This window comes from Onthophagus taurus, chromosome 8, assembly GCF_036711975.1.
Source record: "Onthophagus taurus isolate NC chromosome 8, IU_Otau_3.0, whole genome shotgun sequence".
Classification (NCBI taxonomy): domain Eukaryota; kingdom Metazoa; phylum Arthropoda; class Insecta; order Coleoptera; family Scarabaeidae; genus Onthophagus; species Onthophagus taurus.
In genome coordinates, this window is record NC_091973.1 from 1543675 (window position 1) to 1565215 (window position 21541).

Sequence of the window (21541 nt, forward strand, 5' to 3'; positions counted from 1 at the left end):
AAATATTTTTCAAGAACATGCTACTTTTTTTAAACTTGGAAAAGATGTTCCCGATAGTGATTGGAAAGGTGCTGGTCAAAAAATCCTTAAGCCAGTGTCTCAGTGGCATTTTAAATTTAACCAATGTAAGAGACGACGTGGCAAGAAAAACGCCATCACCATTCGAGGTGAGTTATCTTACCGTTCAGACACCGGAACATTCAAAGGAGTTTTTAGGAAAAACCAAACCGCCATGAATATCCAGCCAAAAGAAATTCCTACAGGAGTGAAACCAAAAGATCTGAAAATGAGAGATGTAAATAACTTGTTAAGCAAACATTATGGAAAGAACTGGTAGAAAATTTGGCTTATTATAGAGATGTGTTGGGAAAATTTCAGAACAATAATATTCCTGGCGATTCCCGAGAAACCGGATCAACCGAAAATATACCTGATGTTAGAGTTTAAGAGTTTTTTAAGTACAGTTTTTAAATAACATATCTTTCAAAAAATAAAGTTTCCTGTTATTAGCTACAAAGAGATTTGATTCACTTTCAATTCATGCCTAATCCATTTTGTTCAGATTCAAATGAGCCTTAATCCACAGTTTGGTAGCAAACGCAACCAAACACCATTTTTAAATCCTCTTTGTGATTTTTATATCTATTTCAAAAGACGTGGTTATAGAATTTTTGAAACTTCAGTAAGTCTTCTAATAACAAATTCCAGATAAATGGAAAAGTTCGCTGGTTGTACCACTACCCAAAAAATCTGGTCCTCACACTTTAAATGATATTAGACCCGTATCGGTTCTTCCAGTTCTGTCTAAGGTACTGGAAAAGATACTGGCATCACAATTGACGAGTCACCTAAATCAGTTTAAAATCTTGCCCGATTTGCAGTCAGGTTTTAGATCTGGCTACAGTTGTGCCACTGCGCTGGCAAACGTTATGGATGACATTGTTACGGCTAGGGATGCGGGATTAACTACAGTGCTTGTGCTTTTAGATTTTTCAAAGGCTTTTGATATGATCGATCATAGGTTGCTGTTATGTATGCTTCATTATGTTGGGATGAGCCGGTGTGGTGTTCAGTTGATGGACGATTATTTGCGAGATCGTACACAGAGTGTGTTGTTTGGGGGCAGTCGATCCAACATCTTAAATGTGAAATCGGGCGTGCTCCAAGGCTCAGTGCTTGGTCCACTGCTATACTCGATATATACACTCAATATTCAAAAGTACATTCGTACCTGTCGCTATCATCTCTATGCGGATGATACACAGATATATTACTCCTTTAAGCCATCGGATGTTGCGTTAGTTTCTAGTCAAATCAATCAGGACTTGAGCGGGATTCTTCGCTTTGCGGATGATCACGGTTTGGTGGTGAATTCGGATAAAACTGTTGGTTTGGTCTTTGCGAATGGAAGAAATAAACTGGCTGCGCAGCGGGATTTGGGATTGCTTATTGGAGGGGCTGAGGTGATGTATCAGGATTCAGTCAGGTATTTGGGAGTCTGGATAGATTCAGAATTGAGATTGAGGAAGTTTGTGTCCTGCCTGGTCGGGAGGGCGTTTGCCAGTTTAAAGCTGTTATATTCACAAAAAGCGGTTTTGAATGTCAAACTTAGAAAATTGTTATGTGAGTCATTTGTACTATCACATTTTAATTACTGTGATGTAGTTTATCATTCGTTTATAGATCAAGTTAGTGCTGGTAGAATTCAGAGAGTGCAGAATAGTTGCTTACGATTTATTTACGGTATTAAACGTCGTCAGCATGTTTCTCATGTGTTAGAGGCCGCCAATTGCCTAAATATGTGGAGGAGAAGGTTTTTACATACCGCTTTGTTTTTTCATGGTGTGGTGACTTGGCGCATGCCTCCTTACCTGTACTGTCGCATAACTTACAGAACTGATATTCACAATCTTGGTACTCGATTCAGGGGTCAGGTCGCAATTCCAAGGCATAGGACTCAACTATTTAAGAAATCATTTTCATACAATATTGCAAAGTATTTCATTGATCTTAATCGTTGCTTTTGCTTTAAGTCGAGATATGAATTTAAAAAGGCCGTCATAAAATATTTGTCTGAGCTGCGGTGAGGGTGGGTTCGTTGGGTGTGGCAATGTTCGATGTGTTTAAACTGGTCAGTTGGTGGTTCTGGTCAAAAGCTGTTTGAGGTATTTAGCTTAATCCATCTATATTGTTATATATCTATAGTTTTTCTTTTTTTTCCGGGCTGCGTGGAGGAGTGGATCGTGACTATGTTACGAGCCAAACGCAGTCCATTTGGTTGCAACCCCGTTCTATTGTAATATATATTGTTTTTGTAATTTTTTTTTGTTTATTTTCTTTCTGATGTTATATATGTAAAGTATGTGGGTTGTGCCAATAAATATTATTATTATTATTATTAAATAAATTATGTTTGAATTAATAACGCCAAAATCATCCCAAAATACTTTTTGCCGTTTTCTCAAAATCGAAAAATTTGGACTTAAGGGTATTTGAAACCAAACAACTCATTTGTTTCATTGTTACGTCCACTCCCGAGTAAAATAAAAAGATCATCATTGCAAGTATGCAACCAAATACGCAAATCGCATATTGGAATACCACTACTGTGATATTGGTTGCATACTTGATATGTAGATATATAGTTGACGCGTTATTGTGCTGGGGGAAATACGAATTTGACGTCGTTTGGGTGTTATTTAATTTGTCAAAAATTAGGTGGATTTTATTTCCGGTGAGTTCCTTTAATTTGCAGACAAAAGCCGGAAACTTTTGCAACGGAATCGCGGCGTGCCAGCTTTTGTTTTGAGTAACTCTTTCTGTTTCTATAATTAAGTGGCGTGGCAACGCGAACGCAGAAAACTAAACGGCGCGACGCGAAAGACGCAACGAGTCGTGACGCGTCGGCTCGCGTTTCGCCCACCCGGTTTTGCATACGAAACGAACAAGAGGGTTGTTTCCCCCGTCTACCCGTTAAATATGTTCCTAGCGCTGCGTCCTGTCATAACAATGTATTTTAATATAACGTGCAAGTCGGACGCGCGAAACACGTGTACTGCCACGATCCCCGCGATACCACCACCCTGCTTCACTTGTAAACCCCGCGAACACAACCCGCCCACTAAGGGAGCTGGGATCCACGTCTAATGCTCTACGTAATGCACATTATTCTGCAGGATTAGTCACCTGGAAAAATACTAGACGTCTACGCCTCCAGCGCGTTCCCTCGGCATTTATGACAATTATATGTGTAAAGCTTCAGTCGTACGAAAATCGGGTAATTTCTTTTCAAAAATCCCCCGCGGCCTTTGAATACTTTATTCCCATCCTCCGTACCCGTCCTAATTATATTCCACTCGTAGTTGTTACAACTACAGTTGACGTTGTTCTCGAACGATCCATTAAGAATACTTGTTCTTGTCATTTCTGATGTCGTCACAACCATTATTTGAATTACCTAAAATATTTCCGATTGACACTTGATAAAATAATGGTCACTTTAGTTTTGGGTCAATATTTCTCAACGGTTATCTAAGGATTGAAGATTAGGTTCCTATCAAAGTGTTACTTGGCGGTCCGAATGGGTATTTTGTAACTAATTCCATGAATGTCACTTAACGATGTAAGGAAGAGAGAGTGAGGGCTAGAATAAGAAGATTACGTCCCCAACGGAAACTTGGAGTTGTGAGAGTTCCTCCGAAGTGGAACAGTTTCATCTTTGTATTAAAATCTATATATACACAATCCAGCGTAGGTGTTAAAAGATCTAAAAAGGAAAGGGGAAGCGAGCCGCGTTTTAATTAAATAATACGCGAAGTAACTGGAAGTCGGAACGTTACGGCCGCGCAAACTAAATAGTTATTATCCTTAAAATTAACCTCGCCGAAAGAGGGGAACAATTTCGGGAAGGAAGGTTTCCCCCTTGGGTGTGAAGTAGAACCTCCGTTTTAATTTATTCCCTTATATGAGCGGGTCGCGGGGCGTAAGTTGCTTAATTCCGGCATTATCCTTGCTTATCCCATGACCGCCCTTTAGAAAACATTAAGAGGGATTACTGATTCTGCAAATCCAACGATGCAGGTGCCAAGTATATTTATCAACAACATTTATTTTCTATAAAAGTAAATATTAAGTATCCTGGAGATCTTTATTAGATTCGATTAGCTTTTCACGTCTTCTAAGATGTATGAATTTTCTGGAAAATATCACTATTAATGTTATTAACTCTTCTTGACATTGCCAAACAACCTGGAGGTATTTTCAATCGATTACCACCATTTTGACACAGACCAATAAGGTTTTTGTATTTCCAAAGAATTAAGACACTTATTGGTCATTTTGCAACTTTTTGTTAATAACTTTATTTCACGAAAATCTTACAATCAAACATCATTAATTTTATTTTTTGTGATAAAGTAGAATTCAATTAAACAAATTTTGCACTTAAAGGTGAAATGTGTTTATTATCATTCTACCGGTTTCGCTCCTTTTGGAGCATCTTCAGGAGTTCGTCAATTTTTGAACAACTAAACATGTATGTGATACTTTATTGAATTAATTCACTATTAAAATGTTAATCTCTAAACATGTGCTATCATACATCACTTTTTATTATATTTTATATTTTATTTATTATTATTTACAAAATATAATAAAAAGTGATGTATGATAGCACATGTTTAGAGATTAACATTTTAATAGTGAATTAATTCAATAAAGTATGTGCTATCATACATCACTTTTTATTATATTTTATATTTTATTTATTATTATTTACAAAATATAATAAAAAGTGATGTATGATAGCACATGTTTAGAGATTAACATTTTAATAGTGAATTAATTCAATAAAGTATGTGCTATCATACATCACTTTTTATTATATTTTATATTTTATTTATTATTATTTACAAAATATAATAAAAAGTGATGTATGATAGCACATGTTTAGAGATTAACATTTTAATAGTGAATTAATTCAATAAAGTATGTGCTATCATACATCACTTTTTATTATATTTTATATTTTATTTATTATTATTTACAAAATATAATAAAAAGTGATGTATGATAGCACATGTTTAGAGATTAACATTTTAATAGTGAATTAATTCAATAAAGTATGTGCTATCATACATCACTTTTTATTATATTTTATATTTTATTTATTATTATTTACAAAATATAATAAAAAGTGATGTATGATAGCACATGTTTAGAGATTAACATTTTAATAGTGAATTAATTCAATAAAGTATGTGCCATCATACATCACTTTTTATTATATTTTATATTTTATTTATTATTATTTACAAAATATAATAAAAAGTGATGTATGATAGCACATGTTTAGAGATTAACATTTTAATAGTGAATTAATTCAATAAAGTATGTGCTATCATACATCACTTTTTATTATATTTTATATTTTATTTATTATTATTTACAAAATATAATAAAAAGTGATGTATGATAGCACATGTTTAGAGATTAACATTTTAGTAGTGAATTAATTCAATAAAGTATCACATACATGTTGAAAAATTGACGAACTCCTGAAGATGCTCCGAAAGGAGCGAAACCGGTAGAGTGATAATAAACACATTTCACCTTTAAGTGCAAAATTTGTTTAATTGAATTACCCAGGTGAAAAGAAAATAAAAATGAATATTAATAAAGTAGAATGTTTTAGCTTTAATTTGAGATATAAAACGATTACACACTTGGAGTTAGAAAAAGCTTAATTTATTTTATTTGCGTTCTTCAATGTGTAGATTATAGACATAGGGGGGGACATGGAATGAAACGTAAAAAATGGTCGGTGTATTTTAAATTTTGTAGCTGAGGGTTGAAAAAAATGAAAAATGCACAACAACGAGTGCAGTTTTTCTTCCGTTGTTAATTCGGGTAATAGCCGTATGGGTTCGTACAATTTTTAAAAAGCAACGGGTGCGCGACAGTTGTCACAAACTGATAATTAAATATCCCTTAGTCACTGACATAATTTACTGTGCCTTTTCGATATTAAATTGGATATTGATTACCGCCGCGCGCTCTTTGCGTGTTTGATCAAAATTGGTTCCGGCTAGACGTATAAATAAACCTAATTTGCATAGAATTTAATATAAACATAATCATCCGCGGTTATGGGCCACGGCCGAGTTGAAATTTATTTTCGGCGCATCGTAAATCCCGATTATTTTGTTAATTTTGAGGTTTCTCGGGGAAAGGTCTAAACTCAATAAGTCAAATGACGAAAGTTGGAGTAAAATTAACACCTTTTGTAACTCGTTCAAGTCGGACACTCACTTCCGTTTTAAAGTAATTAAATAAGCGGAATTAAAAATCGTCGGATCTCGTCCTTGTTATCCACACAGGCCCTTAACGATGATAAATCCACTTGTTTTTTATTGCTTTCCGGCGGAAGGAAAGGGGGCGGCGCGCGCTGTTTAATTAACACAGTCGACAATTCCATTTATCCGGTCTCTTTTGTTATGAATAAGTCGTGACTTAATAGTCGATTGCCCGCTTTTTCGACACCATTAATTCCAACCAAAGAAAAAAATTATCAATTTGCACATAGATACAGTCCCGCGTTCGGAATTTGGACACTCGAAAATAGCATGGATTTTTAAAGGCGATCCCAAGTTCCACCGCCCCCGCGACTCGTATATTATTGCTATCTGGTATTTGCCCGCCGCGCCAGCTCTCCAAAAAAAATTATCGACTCCACGCTATTGCAAAAATAATTGTTCCCGCGCTGTATGCAACGGAATATGGATGGCGATCCTGCGATACAAATCGTACCGCTCCCACGCTGGCTGTTAACGGCATAAATGTCTTCTTTTTATCGTCGCCCACTTACCCCACTCTTCTCATCAAACACCCCCGCGTGCTACCGTTCCATACCCAGCTTATCAATACTCCCCCACATATGCACTTTTCGATTTCGTTATTCCATTTCTACGCTTCAATTCTTCAATTTCAGTATCAGATCCTTATATTTCAGCATAACACGTTTCGCGCAAACTTCATTTATTTTAATCATTTCCGATAACGACATCACCTTTAATAATTCAATTCGGCGAAGAGAAATTATATCTCCTCTTTAAATTGTTAAATGTCAATTTACGAGGGGAGTATAGAACACGCGTGTCTGGGAATAAAACATGAAACAAAGAGCTCAATTATTTTTACTGTATTTTCGCTTTTATTTGTTTCTTTTATCTTTCATGAAACGATACATATACAGTGTGTTAATTCATTATCGTCATTGCAAGTATGCAACCAAACACGCAAATCGCGTATTGCACTACGAATACTGTGATGTTGGTTGCATACTTGTAATGATGACGTTGGGTACGATAATGAATTAACACACTGTACTACTTCTCCTTTGTTAGAAAGCCGCTAGATCGAACGTTTTAAAAATAAGTCGAAAGGTATAAACGAGAAGGTAAGGGATCAATTATCGGGTTGGTTCCTTCTTTCTCCTTCAATAAACGAACAACGGTAAATTACTTCGGAAAGAATAAATTAATCGGTCCACTTAAAGTGAATCGAGGTTGTTCGGGGAGTTCCTACAATTCTTAATTTGGAGAACAGTTAGAGCGCGATTGTAGCAACGGAGGGTTGACTAATCGATGCAACGGAAAGAATTGGCACTTGTTTGTTTTGAAATCCCGAAGGAGGCAGTCTTAAATTTGGAATGCATGTAGATAAATACGCAATTATACTAAAAATATGGCGGAGGTGGCGGGGAATGAAATATTCTGGGAGGGCGGAAATGTCTCGTGCGCTTCAACGTGAACGGTTCATTGTGTTACTTCTATCTCTCAACCCCGACCAGCCGTTATGGCAATGTGATTCACTATTTAAAGTTGCCGCACACGGTTTGATCGATATTTACCCCTCCTCCAGCTGGTAACGTCATCTTTTTACGTTTTCGACACATTCCTATTTAACCAATACGCGTCACTTCAAACACTCGACTTTCGGAAGGGATTTTATTGGCATTTCTGATTAAATCCGAATTTTCGCATAACAACAAAACTTTGAGACCGGTAATCTCATTGATTCCTTCGCCAAATGATAAATTTTCAATGAACCCCTCTGCTTTACCGTTCCCATTATAAATTCATCATTGAATCTCCATCGTCGCAGCTTATCCATCAAATTCGCTAATCGACCTGCATCTTTTCAAACAACTTGATTCAAACAAGAATCGAACAAGTCTTCGATATTGCTGGATGAAGTGGTGGATTATTGATTTTAGTTTGCTCGAGTTATTAACCGATATTCGAAGCTTTTTCGTTTTGATACCTGCACCAAAAGCAAAAGGAGGATTCTTGAAGTTTCCGTTCGATATGCGTCGATTCGCACCATGCTAATGGCGAAATTCGGTACAACTTTCATCGTCCAAATCGTAGAGCTGAACGTAATAGATTGTGTGCGGGGAACCTAAACATTAAATGCACTTTAATCTTTATTTCTCGATATTTTTGCAATCACACATTATTAATTCTATTTTTTATTAGATATCACTATTAATATAAGATATAATAAAACAATAATGTGTTTTAACTTCAGTTTCTCGCGTTTATTTTTAAATTTCCTCGGTACCGGTTTCGACGCTATATTAGGTCATCATCAGCCGAATCTACAAAACAATTGAATTACAAAAAATCCTGTATGAATGTGAATAATTAAAACTGTATATAAAATCTTATAAAATATAATTTTTTACAAACTTACGGTCAAAAATAAAAACTAAATTAAAATTGGAAACATCTGTTTGGTCATTAGAGATAAAATTTCACACGTAACTAACAATTTAAAATTATTTTCACGAAAAGGACAACACTTGACATGAGACATGAAACATAAATCAAGGACTCAATACTAATACTATACTAATACTAATACTAATAATATTTTATCTCTAATCACCAAACAGATGTTTCCAATTTTAATTTAGTTTTTATTTTTGACCGTAAGTTTGTAAAAAATTATATTTTATAAGATTTTATATTATTTTATACACAGTTTTAATTATTCACATTCATACAGGATTTTTTGTAATTCAATTGTTTTGTAGATTCGGCTGATGATGACCTAATAGAGCGTCGAAACCGGTACCGAGGAAATTTAAAAATAAACGCGAGAAACTGAAGTTAAAACACATTATTGTTTTATTATATCTTATATTTATTAACCTCGCAACATGGATTCTAATAATATCACTATTAATGTTATTAACTTCTCTTGGCTTTGAAAAACAAGTTTTGACACACACCAACACGGTGTTTGTACTTTTTGTTGTAACCATTATAAAATAAAGATTTAAAATTAAATCAAATTTTGGGTGTTTTATAATGTATACATTTTATTTAGTATAAGTGAGTTGTAAAGACGAGTAAAGGGATGAAATTGGATAAAGATGAAGTTGTAACGTTCAAAATTTTTGGGGGGACGTAACGTAGATTCCGGTGCAAGGTAACGCGGTTATCCGCGGTGATCGTTTGAGTGTGTAAAAATGGGACAACTTTCAGCTCTTCGTCGATTTTCAAGTGGACGAGCAGAGAGAGGAAATTTCATTATACGATCGATGTATTTCCAACTTGTCCGCTAACTCTTCCCATTCCAGATTTGCTCAGCTTTCTACAAATAAAGGGCATATATTATAGATGCGAAGATAGATGCGTAATCAATATTTCAGTTGGGAGCATTCTGTCGTTAAACGGCCGACGTCTCAGGATTTACTTTCGAATGGTAAGCGTGTTATTTTTTTAGCCACAGTTGATGCATATATCTCTTGTAAATGAACCTTACGCAGTGGCATTCAACGCCTAGACTATTGTACTTAATAAAGGAGTACTTTGGTATTCAGGGCTCTGATGATATTAATATTTGTTTCATGAAACTCCAGCGTTTCATACATTAAATTTGTCTTTCAAACATATTACGTTTCCACCGCGTACTTCTATATTATTAACGAACTATAATATGTATAGAGAAAAAAGGATGAGACTAAATGAAACCTAGCTGGAGGGAAAATTATAAACCAAATTACCATATTTTTTCATCTGGCCGCGAACAAAATTGTAGCCGGGCAAATACATTTTTTGCACGAAACTTTATGTTTTCAGTTTCGAGGGCTTAATACTCTATTTGCCTTTTCCATACCTTTAAATTGCAGGATTTAACGTAACCGACTCGAAAAATATTCACTCTCGCTAGATGTCCATGTTCTTACATCGCGTACTGAAACAGCTCGGTCTCTGTTTTTGAAAATAGATGACCCGCGTTTATGAATGTGCCTGAATGTTAAATTTAATTAAACAATCCCCGAGGATATTATAAATTAGCGACACACGAGGAAACTTAGAACGCCCTTGGGTTGCTCTCTCGCGTTGCTATAGATATTCTCGGTTTATGTACCTGACCTTTGTTCATTTTGTCTCGCACCGTTTTATTCGCGTACGGGTTTGAAGTCACTCTTTTTGAACATCACCGCTTTTGCATTTTCACCACCGACCTACTTACAACCATTAAACTCTTCTTAGCAGCTTTTAGCTTAAATTATTTTCTCTATCCTGATTACTTCTTTCTTATTCGCTCAACTGCGAAAAAATCTTTTATAAGAGAATCTTTTCGAAAAGAAATAACTTGTCTGATTATGTACTATTATCGGATTATGTTGTAGATGCTGCAATATACCGATTGGTAACTTTAATTTTAGGAGATACACCCAACACGGACGTACGTATAAGTCATTGAGGTCTTATATATAATCTAGAGTGCGTATGTGGTGGTGGTGGGGGTAATCAAAAAGTCAGACATGTTGGATGTACCGACCTGAACGTAGCTATAGTTTCAAGTCTCTATTGTACCTACAAGACCTACGATTATAACCTCACAATTTTTTTAAATATATATTGTTATTTTTATTAAAATTTTATTTTTATTGAAGGTTTTCGAATTCTTTTTGTTTCACATATGTTTTTTTATAATTTGGTTGGTTGGAAGCTTTGATTATATATAATATGGATTGAGCCAACGAAAGAGATAGCTTGCGCAAGGTGATCGAACCGAGATAGACATAGAAGCGTACTGCCATATAATGGGTGTACTGATAGAAGTGAGATAGATATAGAAGCGTACTGACATATAATATATCTATCTTTGTTACACTTTCACATTATCGCTTTCCATCTGCGTCTATTCACCTTGAGCAACATTTTTGTTAGTAGATATATTCAGTTAGCTCAATCCATATTATATATAATCAAAGGTTGGAAGATTATTTACAAAGTCCATAAAATGTTTCTGGTTAGTTGACTTGAAATTAACAATGAAGTTCAAGTAAAGTTTATTATTAAGGAATGTTCAGTTCTTTTAAAATAAACTAACAATTATTTATAAGCAAAAGGTTAACGTGATCAATAAGAATTGTTTTAAATATTTTCTTCTTAGTTTATGTTAATTATAAGTGTTATTGTTAAAAATTATTAAGTTCTTTTAAAATACTATATAATTAATAATTATTTATTAATAAAAAATTAATGTATTTTGTTTTGGTTATTATTTTCTGTGTTTCCAGTTTATAATAATGTAAATTCTTGCATAACTATATATAAGAATTTCAAATTTCCCGCTAAGTTGGTACATCTAACATGGCGACCTTTCTGGCTTCATTTTAGGTCGTAAGTAACTGAAATAAACTTTGTAAAACAAATAAAACAAAAAACTATAAAAATAAAATATTTTTTATATTAGGTGTTCAAATAAACCACCATTCTGTGCTAAACAATAGCCCAATCTATCGTAAAAAGTTCGCCTTACATTCGCTAGTATATCGGGACTAATATCCTGTATACAATTGCGAATTTTTGTTTGTAAGTCATCCAGATTGGTTGTCCTTTCTTCATCAAAACCATAAATTTTCGATTTTAAATATCCCCATAGAAAAAAATCATTGGGGTGATCTAGGCGGCCAAGTTAACGTTCCGCAAATAGATACTACACGATTTGGAAATTGTGCGTTAAGATACTCTTTAACTTGCCGGTTGTTGTGAGCCGGGCAACCATCTTGTTGGAACCAGATACTTCCAAATTGAACATTGTCTAATTGTTGAAGCGATGGGATTACGTCATTTTGCAAAATGTTTAAATACTTATGACCATTTAAATTTCCTTCTATGAAAAAAGGACCGATAATATGGTCACCTACTAAGCCAGCCCAAACATTTAATTTTTGGGGATATTGTGTACGAGCCGCATAAACTTTGTGTTCATTGTCACGACTCCAATATCGAGCAACGCTGGGATTATGCCGACCATGCAAAGGAAATGTAGATTTCCGTTGGCCATTTCCATCATAGCAAAGCAAAATTCCGCCCTTGTAATATTATCGTTCTCGCAGACTTCCTGACTTTTTTGTACTTTGTACGACCTGTACCCGTGTTTCTTTAATGTTTTTAGGACGGCAACATGTCTGATAGCAAACGTCTCCGCAACTTGTCTGCTTGACTGATTTTTATTGCGTTCAACATCAGCACATACCTTCGTAATTTGTGTTTCTGTGGAGACACACATCCATGTCGCTCAAAGTTTTTAATAATATTTGAAATTGTTCCGCGACTAGGAATTGATCTGTTTTCATAGGCCACAGGAAACAAATTAATTATTTGGGCTACAGAATTGCCACCATAAAACCATTTTATAATCTGTACCTTTTCCGCTACAGTAAACAACATCTTAGTTTTTTTTGCTAGGGTTAACTGCAAAGCGATGCGACCAAAGAAATTGTATAACTAGAAGCAGCATTGCCTATCTCCGCCCGTATACGAGATTGAAGCCAACGTTCGAGTGTTTGTTTTGGTATTGGTCCCACTGACAGTGGCGTGTATAGTTTCGGTAAAATCAGACATACACAGTGGCGTACATGAAGAAATGTATATTACCATTATTTTTTTTTATTGAGCATGGTTGAAATGTTTATTAAGGACTGTAAACTTTGAGTTCTTTTGTAATTAATTAATTTATAATTGTAACCGTATAAATTGTGAACATTGCTTACAAGTAAATTAAAGATGATATAATTAGAATTTTACAGTACTTTCATGGTAAATACTGCAGTAAAAATATTGTATTTGCAAATAACATTGATATTTTGTTTACAAATTTTTATTACATAACAAAAAACTTAAAACTTAACTCATAAATATAAGTTTTAAAATAACTCCCATTGATTTGAAAATAATATTTGTTTGCTTAACATATGTCAAAGCCTAGGTTCTTGATTTATTAACTTGGTTTCATTAAGTAACTTTACGTTAATAAATTTTATTATTATTAACTTTATACATTGTATTTCATGCCCATCATAACATGCAGTTTTGAGGCAAACTTAATAAAATGGAATTACTTAACTTTAAAAGTATGTTCTTGTTATTGAATAATACATTTTGTCATTTATAGTCTCTAATAATTTTTTCTCTAATTAAGTAAAGTTTGACTACAAACTCAGAAGCTTTAGCCATAAATCCCATATGTCTTTTGTATCTATAGTATTGAAATATTACTAGTTCCTACTACTATATTTAAACAAAATTGACAAATAATATTAGTTTTTAGAAAATAGTAGTTAGATAGTTAAATGCATGTTGTCTAAATTCGCAACGTCTATAATGTCCAGTGTTTCAATTTCATCATTTTTATTTTTGAGTATTGATGAACAATTTAAAATATTAGTATAATCTCATGCAATTGCATTTCCAAATTCTGCCCCTTTACTGTCGGTGTGTACTAATAGTTTTTTGTATTCTTGTTCAAATTGTAGTGCAGTATGATTCTTACAATACCCACAACGTCGCCTAACTGCACTAAAAAATCCTTAAATAGTTTTGTGACAATTTATAGTTAAATATTTTTTTTTCTATCTTTAGAAAAACTGAAATCATTTTGAATAATATCTTTTTTCAGAAAAATATACTGTATTTTTCGGACTATAAGACGTATCCCAAATTTAGAGACGATTTATTGAAAAATATATTTTGAGTCCATTTTTCTATGTAAAAAGATGCGTCTTGTAGTCTGTAAACTATGGAACTACTAAAATGTTAACTTGACCAAAGCCAAAACACAAATGCGCACACAAACCTTGTTTACTTAGAAGAGAATTATTCATTTATTAGGGTTCGGTAAATATGGATAAACATTAATCAGGTAAATTTATTTTCAAAGGAACCATAAAAAGATTGGCCTGTTCGGAAATACTCGGTGATCGTCGGCCGGACGGTCCGATCTGAGCGCGTTCCGTTCTGGACTGAGTGAAAACGTAAACAAAACACATCGAACGCTGGCTTCAACTCTTGGTGTTTATATGTGCTTCTAGTTATACAATTTCTTTGGATGCGACCAACTTCGCCTCTCAACAATCTATGAACGATTCAATTTGTGCATTACCCCTACGCTTGTTTATTCCCCACTTAACGACACCGAATATACACACACAAAATTAAAGTTACCAATCGGTATAGACTTAGGTTAGGATTAATTAATTGTCGTACCTGACGTCATCATTGAAAGTATGCAACCAATATCACAGTATGTAAGATGATTGAAGAGGTATTAATTTTCTTTGGAGTATTAGTAGTATTGTTTAGGTAAATATGAAATTATTAGTGTTTGGTGAGACTGTTATTGTTAGTGTGTAATATCAATAGAATTAAATGGGAGTATAGGAACGTCTCGATTAATAGTGAGCATGCGTATTAGGTTGTATCCTGAAAATTGCCCCTTAAGGGCAATAAGGCTGTTATTATTTTGTAAAGCACTGGCGATTTACGTCGTAGTAGATGGTATCGTCAATATTGAAACTTCGGTCACGACCAAAATACCAACGTTTTGTATACTAATCTCTACATTAATTATATCGGAAGTGTTGACCGAAGGTATTATCGCGGGGGCATAAACGGATGATAAACTAATCTGTTTACTTTATATTGTACCGACGCAAGGGTTGCGCTGTAGAGTTGAACATCGGAAGGGGGAGTAGGAAAATGGCGGAATAAGTACCTGCCAAGTGGAGATCTCGCGATTACGCATTCAATGGTCTTCCCCCCTCGGTAACGGTAAACTCCCCTTTTTCTGATTCCAAGTGCCAAAAGAAAATTTAGATAAACAGTAACGGTTTTTGGAGGAAGGTACATCGGACGAGATACGTCAAACTTATATTTATCTTTCGACCGTGTCGGTATATATGTAGTGCGGCGAACGGGGTCTTTGAGCACTGCATAGATTGGAAATGTCCCGTTCGTGACCGCGGTACATAATGAGAAAGCGACGTAGGTTTGACACCTGCGGCCAGATCAATTTCGATACAGATGCACTGCAGGTTCGCTTGATAAATGTCCTCCTCTTTGGCGCGTTCCAGTCCTTCATTGTTCGTTTAGAAGCCTTCACGTTATCTTGCGATTATCAACAAAATACCATTTCATTAATCAAATTATCGACCGTCCCGTTCCGCTCAGCGACGCCGAGCCGCGTACGAATCCTATATTAATATAACAACCCCTTACGGAATGCGCTACAACTCCCCTTAATTTACTATACAGTGCGCCAACCGTCAGCCGACCAAACCATAAACAAACCTCATCAACCGTTCCCGTTGATTCAACGCGCAACGGACTTGTTCTGGCGGGACGTTCCGCCCAATATTGAAATACGCCATTTTCTACTTAATATTGCAAACACAAACGACACCCTAGAAAGTTTCACGAAATAATTCACGTCACTTTTACGTCTTGAATCGACTTTAACTCATCAATAGTAAGAACAATAAGAAAAGTTAATTAAATCTTTTATTGATGTGGATATTTTGAGAAGAAAAGGGTGTTAAAAATTAAAGAAGAAGTGGACGGGAATAGTATTGGCTCTATATCGGACGGGAAGAGGTGTGAAATATAGCAATAAGTTGGGCGGAAGTTCGTGTGCGAAGTTGAAATCAATTTGGAGCTATATTTTGGAGGCACTCGGAGAAAACAAAGCAGGGTTCGTTCGTCCTCGTCATCTCCCCGTTGTATTTCGGGCGAGAAGTTAAAAATGAATAACAGAGTCAAAGATTAATGGTTTACGTGCACCGTGAATTTACATGCAGGGCAGGAAGTAAATTAAATATAAACCCCCACCAGCGTAGTCACGAGATCATGCTCAAATCGCCAGAATATAGAATGTTTGTTTTCCGTGGAAGAAATACAAATTGCCCCTTTTTACTAGGGTGCAAGAGGTGGTCGAACTGAAGCATCAATCAGCGAGCCGGCGGGAGCACTAAAAACTCTTGAGCGTATTCAAACGTTTCCGTTATATATTGGATTAAAACGTCGAGTTGAAAAATTGGTGCCGGTCCTAGTTTATAGACGATTTCCTTAAGGAAGTGGACAACCAAACATGGAATGGGACGGTTCCTTACCCACACAAACACATGGACAATTTGAACTACCGCAGTTCCACGCAAAGCAAATTAGATAATATAAACTGTGACGCTTCCAAGTTTCCGCTGCAGCAACAACTATGTATAATCCCGCGCTTCGTAACATGTTCGAGCCGGTTGCATTTATAAACAACGCCCCGCTATTCGGACAAGTTTAGAATTGATTTTTTACCCCATTTGCCTGTCCCCTCCATTAAATATATTGCACCCAATAAACAACCGTCTTAATCAATTGATATTGTTAACGCTCCGGTTCGAAAACAAACCGTTTTTTTTTTATAACCGGCGTAATTTAATTATAAAATTGCAATTTAAATATGCACCCGAAAGCACGTGCCTCGCTTTAACGCGCACTCGCTGAATACCAAATGTATATTGATAAATTAATATTTTAATGCTTATCCGGGATTTTTCTCGTCATTGTTAAAGTTAAGTTAAGCCAAATTTATCCATTACCGCAATATATCATGCAAAGAAGTCGTTAGTGATACGGTAACGAACCGATAGAGTTACTTATTCGAAAAAAAAAAAAATCACAACTCTATTATGTTACACGGATGATTTTAGATAAAACTTTTACGGTATATAAACCCGTTAAAATGTATTTTTGTTGTTTTTTTTTTGCAAAAAAAAAATTCAGTTTTAATAAAATCCCGGTCTTATTTTATTCGGATTTAAATAAATACCGGATATTTTGTAGCTTTTGATTAAAAATTTACAGAACCGTGACGGCGCCGCAGAAAAAAATACAGCACCGCGAAATCTCATTAAAATAAACTCAAAAAAAAAGTAGTTTTTAGCTAGGAAATTAGGAAGGATTCATAGGAGTTTAAATTGTTGGTCTGCTCCCATGGGCGAGCACCATAAATTTTATTTACATCCATAACCGGGAAAACTGCGCGTAGTTTTTACCGAGGATAAATTGCCCTATAAACCCTAAATTTAAATTGTTTAAAATACCTTTTTTCTCCACGTCCGTATATGTTTGCGCGTGCGTCAGCGCAAACGCAACGTGAATGTATGAGCACAATTATTTTATAGTTCAACAAACAAGCAAACACCACAATTCTTCCACAAACATCTTATATTAATCACTTTTATGTATAAAACTTGCCGACAATGCAAATACGCATGCGTTAACGCAAGCGTAAAATCATTTAAACCTTGACAAGACACCATTAAACCGTTACGATGTTATTACTCTGACGTCGGTGTAAATATGCATTGTGCGGGAATATTAGGTTGTAAATTAGCTCGCAAGTTCTTTGCCCAGCTGCACAGAGTATTTCTAAGTTAAATTAGTGCGCTGTCTCTATTTTGACGAACGAAAGGAACGTCAGTGCTGTATATATATGCATGGAAATTAGGTGTTTAGACACGTTGTTTGCAGTAAGTCCGCGTAGTGCCCTTTCCCCCGCGTCACGAACTAACGTTAACCTGCACTGTAAATATTCATGAAGAATAAACTACACACGGAGATACACACGGCACTTTTTTCAAACTAATAAAAATTCATCCGCCCCTTCTACACCGATTTATTTCTTTTTTGGTACACACAAATTTTAAATTAATTAATTTATCGTATAAATTAACCCGAGAAAAGATTCGATTTTATTAAAACTCTATCCTAATTGTGTGCCCCAAAGAAAACAATATTATATTTGTTGTTCTTGGTGTAATTTAACACAAACAGAGGGAAGCCCGAGGGGGCGTCCGCCGCAACGAGATTGGTTTTAGAAATCGCATTTCTGACTCTGTCTTCAGTCCGTATTTCTTTAAAATCCCGGCGGATAGGAACGAAACCCGCGTGTTCAATCACCGTAATTTACCTCTTAAAAATATTACACATTTATGAACCCAACTCGAAATAAAGTTAACTTTCAAACTCTTGATGTGGTCCGCAACGATCAACGAGAATCCATCAAAACGTCGATCGGTTGGTTTGCGCTTTAAAAAAGTTTTGAAAAACTTTTACCGCAAGAACGAGACACCTGTTAATCCAACGAAATGAAAGCCCAGTTCTAATTTATGTTATATACGGGCCTTCTGTGAAGGACCCTCAATGGGCACACACGTTTTCAACACTATCACGTACCTTGGCTGATGATGGTTGCTATATAGATGATACCGATGGTACAGTAGCGGTTTTGCCGCGCGTTTTGCCTTTTCAGGGCCATCAGATCAACCGCGATTGAACACTTAGTCTTTGGACACGTGCACCCAGTTAAACGGCGAGTTAGGCAAATTTCCGCATTGCAAAAGATCGAGCGCGTCGTGCGTCTACGAGCGCCCGGAAGTCTGCTGCTATCCGCACCAAACAACAGTCGGGCTGAAACTGTCCGAATCTACTTCAGCGCTCGCTGACGCGCCTGAAAACTGCGCTGGCAACCGACCCACTCTTCGGCACTGCACACCACATGTCCTAAACATCAACCATTAAGTTTAGGTCTCCGCGAATCATTGATCCCTACCTATTCGCCACCGACGACGACTCTTTACTCCTTTACTCCACTCTACTTCATCAAAACGATTTTGTTTCCACTTACTTATTTACAACTTACACTTCATCTATTTTTAACTCATTCATAAACATACCAAATTAACTATCTTTACGTTCAATCATTACTTAATACAAATATTACATACTCACTATTAATATATTAAGACCATAATCATGTAATAATTTCTCGTGCTTGTATGTTTTGATTGATCATTTTAGAATGCGTAGATTATTATCATAAGTATTAAATTTTGATATAGTACATTATATAGTAAATACTATATAATATTGGACCAATACATACAGTGTCTTAATTAATTAGACTTATCGTACTTCATCATTGCAAATATGCAACCAACATCACAGTACAATACGCATCATACGCAAATCGCGTATTACAATACCAGTATTGTGATATTGGTTGCATACTTGTAATGATGACGTCGGGTACGATGTGAGTTCCAACTTATCTTTCAATCAGTTATTTTTGCTGTTATCTGCGATGGGTTGAGTTAGATTTATTTCTAAGTTGTTTATTTTTTGTGCTTAAATGAATAAATAAGATGCTAACTTGAAGGGTAATTCGCTTTGAGAATAAATTAATTAAAAAAAATATATTTTGTTACATTTTATTATGTTGCTTACAAAACAGTCCGTAACATTGTATCGGTGTGAAAGCATAGCCCGTAACAACCCCCTTTTCGTATACCGATAGTAATAACGAGTCGACGCTAACTCTTTGGCTAACTCCTGTAGCTCTTTCCGGTATAGCAGTTTTCTTATTTTATTATCTTTTTTAAATCCCGCTCGACTTGTAATTGAATCCACCGCCCTCTGAAGCGTAATTAAGTTATCCACTCCGGCTAACAAAGCTATATACTTTTAGAAACGCGGATAAAATTGAATTTGACAATTTTTCTTTGAAGTCGCACTTTGCGTCGATGCTATTTGAATGTGCGCTGCAGATAATGGTTATATGTAAGAAGTTACCGGCGAGTACGGACTTATTCGCGCCTTCGGCGGCCTCGCAAATCGCCGCTTCGAACTTATTGATTTGATAAACCTTATCAATCTCGGCACTTCCGGCAATACGGACTGTTTCAAATTTGTTCAACTTCCTTACGTCTTCCGCAAACCCGACGGGAAGCTAATTACGTTCTCGGCAGCTTTTAACCCTTACTTTGTTATTGTAATCGGACTTTTAGAATAATACCTCCTTGTTAATAACTAAATTATTCAATTTTTATGCAGAATCATTACTTCCTATTGGCAGTAATTTGGTAATTAATATACCGTGACCAAGTTATTTTACGTTCAAGTTGTTGACTCAGCAATATGGATTAAAGAAAAATTTTTATTTTATTGAATCTGAAAAGTTTTACCCTACTAATGACATTTCGTAATTGGTTGGGGTTTTCAGTGAAAATGAAGGCCCGTTAAGGTAAAAGTAAGTGTTGGCAAAAAAGTTATACATCATTGGGTTAATTACGGTCCATTGAATAGGTCTAAGAAGTGGTGGCAATCCGACGTCAGCTGGTGGGGGCGGAGTTCGAAGTCCGGCGATTATTCAGCCCTCGAAATTTGTTGCTTTCCTCAAGTATCAAGCGGCAACCGCAAGTTAATCATACAGCTTCAGATTAATACCTATCCTCCCGGCTTAATTACGCGTATGTTGACAAATTGCGTAAACAATCTAAACCCTGCTGGTCCAACGTAGCAAGACGCTTTATCAGCTGTTTTAAATATGATCTATTTCCGTAGACTGTAAACCGGTTATCTGCTGCGCTGTAAACTTTACGCAGTAAAAGTTACGTGTATATCGGTGTCGCGGAGACCGAAATCTCGTTTTATTAACCCGCAACGGTCGTTTTGCCGCAAATTTCTACGCTACTTTAATACTAAAACGCATTTTAAGCAGCAACTCCACATCGCTTAATGCTTTCTTTATTAACCATCAAATATCATCATATAAAACCAACTTACTCTTCGATGTCGTTTTAATAAAAATACCATGAATGCCAGACAAAAAAATCTTCGTACTACTACAATTGAGAGTTTAGATTTGATAGAATTGTACAATTCAAGACTGTTGCTTAGAGTAAAATAGAAAAAAGAATCTTGGGTCCGTTTGTAGGCTATAAAAGTTTTCATTTGCGAGGAGATGAAACCCACGTAGTTAGGATGTGTGGCACCCATCGAGACCCTTGACCATTGCGGCAAGATGTGACGGCGTAAAAAGTGAGAAACGTGACAAAGAAAAATATGTTAATAAGTGGAGGCCGAAACGCACAATGAAAATAACGCCAACGAACGCCCGGGAAACGAACTTCGAACTAGGATTCTTAGATTATGCATACGCCCGCTGCATAAGGCATGCCTTTGCCCCGAGACAGCAATTCACATATACTGCTCGGCTCCATCAAACATTCATCCGGGTCACAGCGTACTCGGTCCATCCATCTTACGTTTTGTCGCTGCTCAGACATCATCTTAACCTTCGTTCGTCCCCGCATCCAGCGAAACCATCCGAAAGTTATGTATTTTAC

General features: G+C 35.7%; 1 protein-coding gene across 1 annotated transcript in view; it reads right to left on the bottom strand.

Annotated features, from left to right (window-relative positions):
* Positions 1–18846, bottom strand: part of LOC111414840 (Dpr-interacting protein delta) — a 122383-nt gene extending 103537 nt beyond the window's left edge. The window contains exon 1 of the mRNA XM_023046294.2: positions 18591–18846. Coding sequence (XP_022902062.1) covers positions 18591–18672 — 82 coding nt within the window. The 5' untranslated portion in view covers positions 18673–18846. The remainder of the gene's footprint in view (positions 1–18590) is intronic.
* Between the last annotated feature and the right edge of the window lie 2695 nt (positions 18847–21541).